A 14711-nucleotide genomic window follows, 5' to 3' on the forward strand; every position below is an offset into this window, starting at 1 on the left:
GGATATTCATGAAGGCCCCGCATTCTCAACCTTGCCCTTTGCCTGAGGTGATCCTCAGGTTAAATCACCACCAGTCAGCTATCCCCCTCAAAAGGGGAGAGAGAGAGCAGCCTATGGGTCCCCTGGGACTACGGTGACTTTACCTTACCTCACTCTCCCCATCCCAGCCCTCCTGGGTCCCTGCTTATCTATCCAACTTGCCCTGCAAATCCAGGATATCTGCCTATCGAGCAAACCCCACCCTCACCACGTAACCCCTGGCCACCAGCCCCCCTCTACCGCCCAGGGAACCTGCCTATAAGGCTCTCATTACCACTACCACCGCCCCCCCCCCCCCCCCCCCCCCACCCTACCCTACCTCAGGGCCCAATACAACACTGTCACATTCTCAAAGCTTTGAAGGCCAGGGTTTGTCCAGTTCATACCCAAGTCCTGTCACACAGTCATCAGGGTTTGGTTTATTTGACAGAGAGCAGGTCACAGGCACTCTGCTGCTGATACCCTGCTAGAAGATGCTCCACTGGAACACAGAGCTCAGCAGAACATGGGCCCACCTTAGACCCCAAAAATTATTTGTACAAACACTACACAGCTGCCCCACTTAAAACAAAAGTGAATAACAGCATTTCATTTTTTGGTTGATTTTAGACAGCACCTGTTTATTCATTTATTTTGGAGGGCTGCACAGACTGAAAGGCGGAAATGTATGAGATACTGGTTCTGACATCCCTTTGGGCTGTGTTACAGTGGGGCCCCAGTCTCTAACACACAAAAACCCAGGGAGCTCCTTCAGATGGGTTCAGTTAGGTGGATAGTCAGATGATGGTGTTTTAAACTGATAGCTGAAATCAAACAAGTGTGTGGCAGACTGTTTGGGTTGTGTATGGTAAAGCAAGGCAGCTTTAGCACTGCCCATCCTGGATCCTGCCAGCATGTATCCTTCAGCAGCGCATTCCCTGGAGCAGTGGCACCCAACATTGGCCAGTTATCCACTGCACCCCCAATACCCCACTTTGCCCCGGCACATGGTTCTTTATTGGCTCCCTGGGGATTGGAAAAGTTACTTCCTGGCTGGTTTAAATGCGTCAATCAGGGAGCAGTTTTCTGGGGTAGGAAGCTGAAAGTGGCAGGAGGCACAGGAAGATAGGTCCCACTGACTATCTCAGTCATTCCTGACAGCGGGAGCCACAGTGTCCTGATGAATACTAAAACTGGACAAATTCCTTGAGGCCTTGTGCCAGAGAGCAGCCCAACACTTCTCCCTCCGAGTTAGCCAATCCCGGGCCCATCAGTGAGTGATCGCGGAATGAACGGCGTGTCTGGGTGAAGTGTAGCCAACGGGGATGGGGGGGATGAGGAAGTCTGGCAGGACAGGGTGAGCTGTACTCCAACGAGGCGCTCAGAATTGGCAGGGGAACATCAACCCGCAAAATGGTGAAATGCAGGAACAGCTGACGGCTTCTGCACTGCCCCCTCAATGCCATCTTACACTCTGCCTTGTCCATGAACTGACTGCCCAAAGCCAACACAGGCTGGACAACGTGCAACAGGCAATGACATGACCAACAAAAAATATATTCCCAGGCCAAATGTTTGCCAACCCCTGGCTCATTCTATTTAAATTAGGGGCCCAGATAGACAGTAAAGACTTCCTTCCCTTAGCGGAGAGCTCAGCTACTCGGGGGAAAAAGATTCAAGACGATTGTTAGAAGGATTAGAGGGGACAGGAGAAATCTGGAGGGTGGTGGGATTAGGAATTTGCTGCCTGGATTAGAGGTGCAGGCTGAAATACTCAACTGATTTAACAGGTTCCTGGATCATCACCTGCACTACTGTAACCTGCAGGGCTCCGGACCAGGTGCTGGAAGCTGGGATTGGAAGAGATGGCTAGCTTTTTTTCCAGCCGGCACAGATGTGATGGGCCGAATGGCCTCTGTACCGTAACCGTTCTACAGTTCATTTTCAGGGCGTGGGTGTCACAGGCAGGCACTTATTGGCCACCCTGAGGTGCCCTGCAAATGGGGAGGCAAAGCCACCATCTTGAACTGTCGCAGTCCGTCCCACAGTGTTCTCATGGGGAGAGGCTTACATCGCAAGGCTGTGCGGCTTTGATGGTCACTTCAGAGGGTAATCTGCCATGGGACTGGTATCACATTCAGGCTTGAAGGGGTAAGCATGGCAGCTTTCCTTCCCTCGAGGGCATCACTGACAATCGATCAGTCTCACAGCCGGTTTGATCAGGGACGGGGAAGGTGCTGTGGACATAGTTGTGACCCCGGGCTTGGGAGAGGAGAAAGGAAGCTGATCAAACCAGTCCAGGCTCATGCCTCAGTGTCCAGTCATCTACACTAACCCAGCTGGCCGTGTTCTCAAACAGGGCTGGGAGCCTCAGGCTCAGCCTGGAGTACATAACAAGAGTCTGTGCAAGTCTCATCAACAATCTGAGGTGGGGGGGAGAATTCTGGAAGAATTGGACTGCATACCGCCCCCCCCCTCCCCCGCCATGCAATCGCACATCGCCCCCCCCCCCTTCCCCCGCCATGCAATCGCACATCATTCCTGTCAAGGGTGGGGGCAGAGGATGTTATTCTTAAACTTTGAGCCTCATTCCAAACATTAGTCAGAGCAGAATGGCCAAATCAGGAAAACACTGAAGGAATTATCAATTGCAGAATGAGCTGCCCTGATACAAGCCTGAGAAACAGGCCAGACTTCTGTGCTCCTTTGCCCAGTACACAGCTCAGGGCTCAGAGAGCCACACAGGATGGAAGTGAATATCGCAAGGGAGCTTGGCCATCAGTAAGCAGCTTATTCAAATAAATTCCACCCCTGCAAGTAGAAAGAAAGCTGGTGCTGAAGCAATTACAGAAATTCGAAACGGCAGATAATTCACCTTTAATTATGGGTGTTCACAACATTAACAGGAGTTACAATGGGTTCCGAGGGTCAAAGGTGAAGGAATGCACAGGATGGCATGAACAGAGTTCGCTATTCCACTCCCCAGGAACCCATGACACCCCCTTAATACTCCGTCACCTTTGACCCGCCAGGGCCATTTTCACTTCCTGACGGGACATCATGAATGGAACAGAGCTCCCTCGCTGGTGACAGGGAGGCAGGACTGCGGAAGGCTGGGGATATGTCGCTGTAAACATCCCTCTACTCAGCAGAAAGCACCACAGAGCCACATCTACTAGCACTGTCCCTGACACTCCAGAACCAGCACACAATGACAAAATACCCCAAGATAACAGCTGAAGTCTCATTTGCCACGTCTGGGCAATAGGAAAACTTTGGACATTTCAAACAACTCGAGCTTTGTCCCAGAAACCAGAGAAGGGATCCCAATTGTTTCAGAGTGATTACTGCCACCACTGAGCCAGTAGGATGGAGACACAGAATCCTTACAAAGCAGAAGGAGGCCATTCGGCCCATCGAGTCTGCACCGACTCTTTGAAAGAGCATCTTACCCAGCAGAATACGGTGAGTGGAGAAGAGTAATTGTGTGTAACATGAATCCCAGTCACTTACAGCAGTGTGTTCTCCAGGAGTGACTGACAGGAGAATTACCCATTCAGCTCCATTCTGGCCGTGAATTGTGGTGTCACTCTATGTCGTACTGTCACTCCGCTACGTAAAGATCACACCATGAGCTGCACCAACTCCTGCTCAATTCTGACTTCCACCAGCCATTAACCCCAATGGGCAGGGAGCGCTGGCAGGCTATTGAACTGGGAGGGGAGGAAACCACAGCATAGCTCAATGCCGATACTGGAACTTAGCAGGGGAAAGCCTGGATAATTCTTCATGTCTTACTTCATCCCCTTCAGCCTGGGGTAGTGAGGCTAACAGCATCACCCTGGCCGCTGCCTCAGCTGGATAAGCAGTGTGGGAATTGGAGCTTTTCAAATACTGCTGTATATTATAGAAATCATAGAAATCCTACAGTGCAGAAACAGGCCATTCGGCCCATCGAGTCTGCACCGACCACAATCCCACCCAGGCCCTACCCCCATATCCCTACACATTTACCCGCTAATCCCTCTAACCTACACATCTTAGGACACTAAGGAGCAATTTTAGCATGGCTAATCAAACTAATCCGCACATCTTTGGACTGTGGGAGGAAACTGGAGCACCCGGAGGAAACCCCCGCAGACACGATGAGAATGTGCAAACTCCACACAGACAGTGACCCAAGCCAGGAATCGAACCCAGGTCCCTGGAGCTGTGAAGCAGCAGTGCTAACCACTGTGCTACCGTGCCGCCCCTATAAACAGGCAAAACAACCAACCAGGCCCCAAGGAGAGGACAACAGTTTCTGCATGTCATTGGACAGGCTCAGTCACAGTTTCTTAACGAGCACGTGGGACCGAGATCAGAATGTCAAATCCAGATGATTAAATCAATCATGAAGCCCTAATGGGTTAACATCCCCAAAATAGCTGGCAAGGGAATGCAGCAGAGACAATGACTGTTCCACGCAGGATACAATTCCTACCTTTCTCCTGAACTCCGGCTGAAAGCTACCCTCTGCAGCATTACACAGGGACCCAGAAAAATAGTCAAGCTATTCAACTGCATGAGCAGCGCATTAAAGCACGATGTCTTAACTGGACCCAACCCCGCTCCCCCCCAAATCCATGTCCCCTTTCTCACAGGACACCCGGAACAGTAATGGAAGCAGAGACTACACTGCTGTCTTGTCTGAGATGCAGTAGGCTCAGCAGAGCTCAAGGCTTGAACCGCTGACCTCTGGGAAACTGTGTGTGGCACTGAACAATGCAACAAGCGACCGCACCACCCGAGTAACAGTGTGTGCGATTGTTTCAGGCTCTGTCAAACTGTGCAGCAACGTAAAGATCTACTACCTGCCTAGCCCGAGTGAGTAACCGTTCTGACCTGCTGGATTTCAGCAATGTCCCCATGTGAGGGACAGCAGTGAATCCAGTGACAAACAATTATACCGTGATTAACACTGGCGGGTCAGGTTCCTCTCTCCTCCAGTGTCCTCGCATGTAAAAGATAACATTCACTCCCCCCCCCCCCCCCCCCCCCGCAAATTATAGGTAAAGAGACAGACACCACTGCAAATGGACCTTTTAACTTTCCCCAAAACCCTCTCCTGGTGATTCAGTTTCCAAAATTCTCCTTCCTGCCAGCCCACAATGCCCTGAAAATCAACAGGTGTCATAAATATTTAGCATTTGCTGATTGGAAAACCAACAGACATGACGAGTGAAGATGTGGATATTTAATTCCTGCTTTTGAGGGGGGGGGGGGGGGGGGTGTATAGAAGAGAACAAGGAACCCTTAAAGCTCAACATGCCAGCCCTAATAACCCTTAGATTTTTTTTGTTAAAAGCATATGAATTAGGAGTAGGCCACTCGGCCCCTTGAGCCTGTTCCGCCATTCAATATCATGACTGATCTGACTGTATCAACAACTCCACACTCCCGTCTACCATGATAACCTTTCACCCCCTTGTTAATCAAGAATCTATCTCGCTCTGCCTTAAACATATTCAAAGACTCTGCTTCCACTGCCTTTTGAGGAAGAGTTCCAGCAATTCACTGCCCTCAGAGAAAAGGTTTCACCTCATCTCTTGTGCTAAATGAGCAACCCTTATTTTTTTAAAAAAAACAGTGGCCCCCCAGTACGAGGGCAAGAGAAAGCACTCTCTGCACCCCCCCCCCCCCCCCCCATCATCCTGTCAAGACCCCTCAGGATCTTATATATGGGTGAATGAATGTTCAAACCCACCTGATTTGGGGAAGGGAGGGAGCAAGCTGCACCCCATCCCCAAATGTTGGGCTGTCACAGCCACTCCATTAGCTCAGTGAGATAGAGAGTAGACAGAAAATGAATGGAGGTGGCAGAATGCATGGAGGTAGCTCAAAACCCAGGCATGCCACATGCCGGGGGGGAGGGGGGCGTAAGTTCATCCTGCTCATCTGGATGAACGAAGTGAAGTTGCTGGAGGGGGTGGGGGACACGAGTTCTTTCCCCCCCCAGCGGGGCGGGGGTAGAGCTTTGGAACGCGGAGACAGTTTGGAACGCGGCCACTGTATCCTTTTTGTGTCTCCGCGTTCCACCGCCTCCCTCGTGCTTCCTGCAACTCCACGCCGGCCCGTCTCTGCCTCACTCCTGCCACCTTTCCGCTGCCTCCCCACCCCCCCTCCTCCTCCTCTGTGGAGACTTCAATCCACACCTCCCCCCACACCCCCCCTTCCCAATCTCTCTCCTCCCTATTTGACCCCCTCCTCTGCCCCTAGTTTTGTTCCCCCCCCTCCTCTGCCCCTAGTTTTGTTCCCCCCCCTCCTCTGCCCCTAGTTTTGTTCCCCCCCCTCCTCCTCCTCCTCCTCTTTTGCCCCCTCTTCTTCCCCCTTGTGTATTTCTCACCACTTTCAGGTCGAGCACGCCGTCCTTGGCCTCCTGCAGCAGGGACACGAACTTGGTGGTGAGGAGCCCCAGGCTTTTCTCGTGTCTGCTTGGAGTCTGCGGCAGAGACTCGGCCATCTTTCCTCCTCTCTCTCTCTCTGTGTATATTCTCTCTCTCTATCTGTATTTTCTCTTTCTCTCTCTCAGTCCGTAGCCGTTAGCAGCGCGCAGCACGCCGGGACTGATTTGAAACTGGGAGCAAACAGCAGCCCGAGCCGGGCCAAGGGGCTGTGTGCAAAGGGCAGTTCCACACAAGGCGCACAATCTCTCTCCTGTACACTGCTGCTGCCTTAGGGAGCGTCTGCAAAAGGGGGGAAATTCACCCCGTAGCCAACAGGAAACTTGCCTGGCCGATTTAGGGAGCATCTGCTAAAAGGCGGCGCTGCAGTAAACGCACCGACTTTAAGGGAGCATCTCCAAGAGGCCACACTGTAACGAAAAAAAAATGTAACCCTCAGGAAGGATGACACTGAATAAAACACACCACAGATAAAGGAAAGGGAAGCATGTGCTGGAATGCCGAGCTGCCCCCAAACCACATGCAGCAGATTTGCAGCAATTTCTGTTTTTAGGAGATGTGTGTGGCTCAGCGAGCATCACAAACAGGAAAGTTCCAGGAAGTGCAGGATGGTTAGGGAGCATCTGTCAATGTTGGCATATTGGAGAAAACCATTTTGGAAGCATTTATAAATGAGGGCACAGGCACATGGAGTAATGAGGCAGGCATGAGGGTTAGGAACCATCCAGAAAGCACAGGTTTCTTTTGATGGGGAGGGTATGCAACAAAAAACTACTTCTGTGACATCTTTTAACATAGTTAAACACCCTGTACAGGAGCGTTACCAGACAATGGTACACAACAAGATTACAAATGGAAGGGAGCTGACAAACAGCTAGGGAATCCTACTGATATCTTGAGAAAGCTGGCAGGATCATTCGCAAATAATCATGGTTAAGGTCAGTACACAGGAGGACACCATGGCAGACTGTCTTTCTTCACTAACCCCCATCATGCTGCAACCTCAGTGGCTAATGAGAGTCATGTGAATTCAGTCCAAGTTTCATTGGAATTTGAGGGCACAGGTTGGGAAAGCGTGTTGATTAATTTTCACACTAACATCTAGCACAGCCTCTGTATGTGTGAAGTATGAAGCTTGGGGTCACAGAGGGATAGCACCTAATGGCAACGATTGAAAGTGGCCAAAGCCACCTTCATGTCTTTTTCAGAGTATCGCCAGATATTTCGCACATTCTCTTTTTATTCAGGTACTCTCCACAGCTTTTTCCCTGTGATCCATGAGTCTTTTGCAGGATCAGAGGAGGGCCATTCAGCCCGTTCTGCTTGTACTGGCTCTCTGCCAACCTCCCTCCCCTGGTTTTACACCACAGCTCTGCATAGCTCTGCCCTTCTCAAGTATTTATTCTATTCTCTTTTGATAGTTATTATTGAATCTGCTTCCATCCCAACTTTTGGGCGGCACATTCCAGATCCCAACAACTTATTGTGTAAAAGAAAATATCTGCTCATCTACCCCACCCTCCGTCTTGTGCCAATCACCTTAAATCTGTCCCCTCTGCTTACCAACCCTCTTGCGACTGGAAACAGTTTTTCCTTATTTATTCTTTAGGAACCCATCATCATTTGGAACACCTCTATTAATTCTCCACTTAACCTTTTCTGTGCTAGCAGAAGAAAATAACACCTCCCTCCTCTTTTTGGACCATTTACAAATCTGCTCCTGCTTGTCCCTGCTATAGCCAATTGTTGGGGAATGAACCCCCAGCCTCTTCAACAATTGACTGCTGCTCAAGTTTGTGACCCAGGTAGGCCCCAAAGTACCTTACATTTTATGAAGTACTTTTGAGGTGTAGCCAGTGTTGTAATTCTGAAGATGTGGCAGCCAATTTTCACAAAGTAAGCTTCGACAAACAGCACTGTGACAATGGACAGATAATCTGTTCTTAAATGATAACTGAGGGACAAAGAGAGGGTGCCGTCCCTGCTTGTATTCGATGGTGCCTTCAGGTACTTTATTCCCACCTAAGAGGGAACATGGGACTTGGGTTTAACATTTCCTGTTACAACGCAACACCCTCTCACTGAAAATTGGTGAATTGAACTCGGGTGTTTCTCCGCCTCTCTTGGTCTGTTTCACAATGAGCCAAATGAACCTTCACGAAAGTCCAAAATAGTTTCTGCTGCTGATTGCTCATCAAAGTGAAGGCTATCAGTGTTGTGTGCATCTATTCTCTACAGTTAACAGTGACTGGGAGTGGCAAGGGCAGCATCTAGATGAGGAATAAGCTGGAACCTTGGAACATATCGACAGATGAAGCTAATGTGCTGTCGCAGGAAATGCTAAGTGAGTACGAGTAGGTCTTGGGGCCATGAGGGGCAAAGTGCTCAGTGGCTGCAAGTCCTGTCATAGAACGGGTTGGGTTGTATGTGGGGTAAATGTCATGGCTGATTGTACCATGCTTTCCTGCTACCTCTCTTCTGTGGTGCGACTTGATGGCACTTGGCTCCTCATCGGCCACAAGTCCTAACTTAGCCAACCAAGGTTTCACCTTAGTCCTCACTTAGATGCTGCCTCTTGGCCACATTATTCTTCATCATATCTATGCTGATGAACCTGCTCCATCATCATTCTTGGTTCCACTTCTTGTCACTCATGATGTCCAAATATCGGTCCGATATCAAGTCATGGTTGAGCCTGAAATTCTAGAGGTTAGTATTGGGAAAACCCAAAACCATCATATTCTACCATCAGTTCCAGATCCTTGATCCCATTTTCTATTAGATTATTGGTTTAAACTCAACCCAATGGTATACTTGGTGTCCTTGGCTGATTCTCAACCAAGCCAGAAATCCCACATCTAATCCAAGCTTGATTATGTCGACCTTCAAAATATGCTTCATCTCTGCTCCTACCTCCCCATTGCTGCCCAAAGCTTTGCTCATGTCCTTCTCACCTCCATTTCCACTGTCTCTGGTACCCTTGCTTCACTGCCTCCAAAATTCCCAGCTCCATAAGCACTTAACTCATCTAACACTTTGCCACCAGCAACTTAACATTGCAAAAAGGAATCTCACTCACTGATCCCCCTTCTGTTATCCCTATTGGCTTCCCACCTCTCAGCTTATTAACTGCAAATGTCAAACGTGTTGTTTCCAACTTCAGATCCCGCCATGATTTTGATCCTCTCTACCTCTGCAATCACCTTCAACCCTACGACACCGACTGTCCACGCTAAGGTTCCAGTCCTGGTCAACTGTGTGTTCGTCTCCAGCTGCCTGGAAGTAAGCTGGAGGCAGGTTCAGTTGAGGCATTCAAGATGATTATTTGAATAGAAACAATGAGCAGGAGTAGAGGGAAAAAGCAGGGGAAAGGAATAAAGTCATGATGTACATTTGGAGAGCCAGTACAGACACAGTGGGCCAAATGGCCTCCTTCTACACCGTAACAATCCTGTAATTTTCTGGGGCTGACCCACCAGTGTATATTGCCACATTGATGCTAATGTACAGTTGGATGTAACTGTTAAACTCTGTCCCAGTGGTTTCAGCTGTACAGTTCTCCCTATTGAGCCCATGGGTCATTTCTCCAATTCCCCACCACTTTTGCAATATTGTCAGGTTTGTGCCAATCAAGTGGTAAATTGTGGATGGATTGGTGGAACGAAACTCAATGGGAAACCGATGGAAGGGGGCAATATTTTTTCTTGTTCCACGAAAGATCTTCACAGCCTAGCCTAAAGAAGACTCATTCTGTGCTCACTTGGAGGCAAAAGTGAAATCCAGAAAAGCCAGTTTGTCCAGGATTTATCAGTGTGAATTGTGGTTTGCTGTAAGCTGCTTAGGAACATCCACCAAAAGTCAACATTTACTCCAAGCCTCACTTGAGCCCTCTCTTGGCAGCAGATCAAAGGGATTTGCTGTGGTTCTACGCACAGGTGACCAACACCCCCAAATTCCAGTCAAACCTCCCACTGCCCCCCGCCCCCCCGCCACTGAAAAAAAATTCATGCTCATTGTCAGAAAAAAAAGAAACATTACAAGAGCTATTAACGGATCAGGTTCTAATACTGGTTTATCAACTGATCAGGGATGCAAAGGGCTGCATTTGCTTGGTGACACATTCTTCCATGTCCCAGTGGGCAAATCAAGCAGCCGACAATGCGCCCAACCAACATGGGTAAGCACACGTGAGTTTAATTGCACTGTGGCTGATCCACACCTCACTGATGTGACCGTGAAACTACCAGAGTGTTGTAAAAACCATCTGGTTCACAAATGTCCTTTAGGGAAGGAAATCTGCTGTCCTTACCCAGTCTGGCCTATATGTGATTCCAGACCCACAGCAATGTGGTTGACTCTTAAACTGCCCTCTGAAATAGAATAGCAAGCAACTCAGTCGTATCAAAACTACTCTGAAAAAGAGGAATAGTTATAAAACTGGATGGATCACCTGGTGTTGTCCTAAGCACCAGGCACAAAGCACACTGCCCAGCTTGTTAATGTGAAATGTTAGCATATGATGGAGGGATAATACAGCTTGTCTTTTACCTTCAGCAAGTTTTTTCTACACACAGTCCAGTAAATTTACCAACTCCTTATGGGTTTGCCATACCAACGGTTCCAGCTGTGTCCATTTATACTCTTTTGGAGATTCAGCCAATAATCATCTTTAGTAACAGTAAGTAGTCTCACAACACCAGGTTAAAGTCCAACAAGTTTATTTGGTAGCACGAGCTTTCGGAGCATTGCCCCTTCATCAGGTGAGTGAAGAGTTCAGTTCACAAACATATATAGACACAAACTCAATTATAAGATAATGGTTGGAATGCGAGTTTTAACAGGTAATCAAGTCTTTACAGGTGCAGACAATGTGAGTGGAGAGAGGGTTAAGCACAGGTTAAAGAGATGTGTATTGTCTCCAGCCAGTACAGTTAGTGAGCTTTTGCAAGCCCAGGCAAGTTGTGGGGGTTACAGGTAGTGTGACATGAACCCAAGATCCTGGATGAGGCTGTCCTCATGTGTGCGGAACTTGGCTATCAGTTTCTGCTCAGCGATTCTGCGTTGTCGTGTGTTGTGAAGGCCATCTTGGAGAACGCTTACCTGAAGATCAGAGGCCGAATGCCCGTGACTGCTGAAGTGTTTCCCAACAGGAAGGGAACACTCCTGCCTGGTGATTGTCAAGCGGTGTTCATTCATCCGTTGTCGTAGCGTCTGCATGGTCTCGCCAATGTACCATGCCTCGGGACATCCTTTCCTGCAGCGTATCAGGTAGACAACGTTGGCCGAGTCGCAAGAATATATACCGTGTACCTGGTGGATGGTGTTCTCACATGAGATGATGGCATCTGTGTTGATGATCCAGCACGTCTTGCAGAGGTTGCTGTGGCAGGGTTGTGTAGTATCGTGGTCACTGTTCTGAAGGTTGGGTAGTTTGCTGCGTACAATGGTCTGTTTGAGGTTGCGCGGTTGTTTGAAAATGTCGGAGCTTCTCCGCTCCGGGGAAGTATTGGATGACAAAGGGTACTCTGTCCGCCATGTTCCGTGTTGTCTTCTGAGGAGGACTATGCGGTTTTTCACTGTGGCGCGTCGGAACTATAGATCAATGAGTTGAGCTCCATATCCTGTCCTTACGAGGGAACAATCACTGAAACAACTGCATGATGACATCAACAAGTTCCACCCCACCATCAGACTCACCATGGACTACTCTCCAGAATCGGTTACATTCTTGGACACACGCATCTCCATCGAGGACGGTCACCTCAGCACTTCACTGTATTGCAAGCCCACGGATAACCTCATGATGCTCCACTTCTCCAGCTTCCACCCTAAACACGGTAAAGAAGCCATCCCCTACGGACAAGCCCTCCGTATACACAGGATCTGCTCGGATGAGGAGGAACACAACAGACACCTACAGGTGCTGAATGACGTCCTCATAAGAACAGAATATAGAGCTCAACTCATCGATCAACAACTCCGACGTGCCACAGTGAAAAACTGCACAGACCTCCTCAGAAGAAAAACATGGGACACAGTGGACAGAGTACCTTTTGCCGTCCAGTACTTTCCCGGAGCAGAGAAGCTATGGCATCTTCTCTGGAATCTTCAACATGTCATCAATGAAGACGTACATCTCGCCAAGGCCATCCCCACAACCCCCACTATTTGTGTTCAAACAACCATGCAACCTCAAACAGACCATTGTACGCAGCAAACTACCCAGCCTTCAGGAAAACAGTGACCACGACACCATACAAACCCCCCTGCCACAGCAACCTCTGCAAGACATGCTGGATCATCGACACGGATGCCATCATCTCACGTGAAAACACCATCCACCAGATACACGGTACATACTCTTGTGACTCAGCCAACATTGTCTGCCTGATACGCTGCAGGAAAGGATGTCCCGAGGCATGGTACATTGGCGAGATCATGCAGATGCTATGACAATGGATGAATGGACACTGCTCGACAATCACCAGGCAGGAGTGTTCCCTTCCTGTCGGGGAACACTTCAGCAGTCAAGGGCATTCAGCCTCTGATCTTCGGGTAAGCGTCCTCCAAGGTGGCTTTCACGACACATGACAACACAGAATCGCTGAGCAGAAACTGATAGCCAAGTTCCGCACACATGAGGACAGCCTCAACTGGGATCTTGGGTTCATGTCACACTATCTGTAACCCCCACAACTTGCCTGGGTTTGCAAAATCTCACTAACTGCCCTGGCTGGGGACAATTCACATCTCTTCAACCTGTGATTATCCCTTTCTCCACTCACATTGCCTGCATCTGTTAAGACTCGCATTCCAACCATTATCTTGTAATTGAGTTTGTGTCTATATATGCCTTGTTTGTGAACTGAACTCTTCACTCATCTGATGAAGGGGCAGCGCTCCGAAAGCTCGTGCTACCAAATAAACCTGTTGGACTTTAACCTGGTGTTGTGAGACCACTTACTGTGCCTACCCCAGTCCAACGCTGGCAACTCCACATCATCTTTAGTAAGGCAATTAGCTTGAGAATGTAATTGCCAAGCATGCACTTGCTGGTACATTTGCACAGAATACACTGTAAAGTCCTCCGTACTAACATCTGGAGACTTATGCCAAATTCGGGAGAACTGTCCTGACAGACGAGCCATAAGAAACAGTCTTGCATAGTCATACTCACGGAATCATACATGACAGACAATGTGTCAGACTCCTTCACTGCCGTTCCCTGGGTATGTCTTGTGCCATCGCAGAGATCAAGCAAAATCATAGAATGGGTTCAGCGCAGAAAGAGGCCATTCAGCCCACTGTATTCATGCAGGCTCTCTGCAAGAATAAGTCACCCAGTCCCACTCTTCTGCCTTTGCCCCGTAGCCTTGCAATTTTTTTCTCTTCAGATAATTCTCCAATTCCCGTTTGAAAAACTCGATTCGATCTGATCCACCACACCCTCGGGCTGGGCATTTCACACCCTAACCACTCAATGCTTAAAAAAGTTTTTTCTTGCTTCACCTTTTGCTCGTTTACCAATCACCTTTGATCAGTATCACTTTGGTTCTTCACCCTTCCGCTATGGGAACCATCTCCCCCTGTCTACCAGAGCCTGCCCGAAAAACTCTACCTGTGACCAAACTCGCACCGAATCCTGATATCCCACCATCCACGTGCTCACTGACCTACACGGTTAAACAGCAACTCGATTTTAAAATTCTCATCCCTGTTGACCTTGACATTGTAAGAAGTCTCACAACACTAGGTCCACCAGGTCCAACAGGTTTATTTGGTAGCACAAGCCACTAGCTTTCGGAGCGCTGCCCCCTCATCAGGTAAGTGGGAGTTCTGTTCACAAGCAGGGCATATAAAGACACAAACTCAATTTACAAAATAATGGTTGGAATGCCAGTCTTTACAGGTAATCAAGTCTTAAAGGTACAGACAATGTGAGTGGAGAGAGGGTAAAGCACAGGTTAAAGAGATGTGTATTGTCTCCAGCCGGGACAATTAGTGAGATTTTGCAAGCCCAGACAAGTCGTAGGGGTCACAGATAGTGTGACATGAAACCAAGATCCCGGTTGAGGCCGTCCTCATGTGTGCGCAACTTGGCTTTCAGTCTCTGCTCAGCGACTCTGCGTTGTCGTGTGTCGTGAAGGCCGCCTTGGAGAACGCTTACCCGAAGATCAGAGGCCGAATGCCCGTGACCGCTGAAGTGCTCCCCAACAGGAAGAGAACACTCTTGCCTGGTGATTGTTGAGC

At 48.9% G+C, this 14711-nt stretch overlaps 1 protein-coding gene across 1 annotated transcript in view; it reads right to left on the reverse strand.

Moving 5' to 3' along the window:
• e2f4 (E2F transcription factor 4) overlaps nt 1-6831 on the reverse strand; it is a 44562-nt gene extending 37731 nt beyond the window's left edge. The window contains exon 1 of the mRNA XM_078211133.1: nt 6404-6831. Coding sequence (XP_078067259.1) covers nt 6404-6520 — 117 coding nt within the window. The 5' untranslated portion in view covers nt 6521-6831. The remainder of the gene's footprint in view (nt 1-6403) is intronic.
• Between the last annotated feature and the right edge of the window lie 7880 nt (nt 6832-14711).

The sequence above is a fragment of the Mustelus asterias genome, chromosome 4 (assembly GCF_964213995.1).
Source record: "Mustelus asterias chromosome 4, sMusAst1.hap1.1, whole genome shotgun sequence".
NCBI classification, from domain to species: Eukaryota; Metazoa; Chordata; class Chondrichthyes; order Carcharhiniformes; family Triakidae; genus Mustelus; species Mustelus asterias.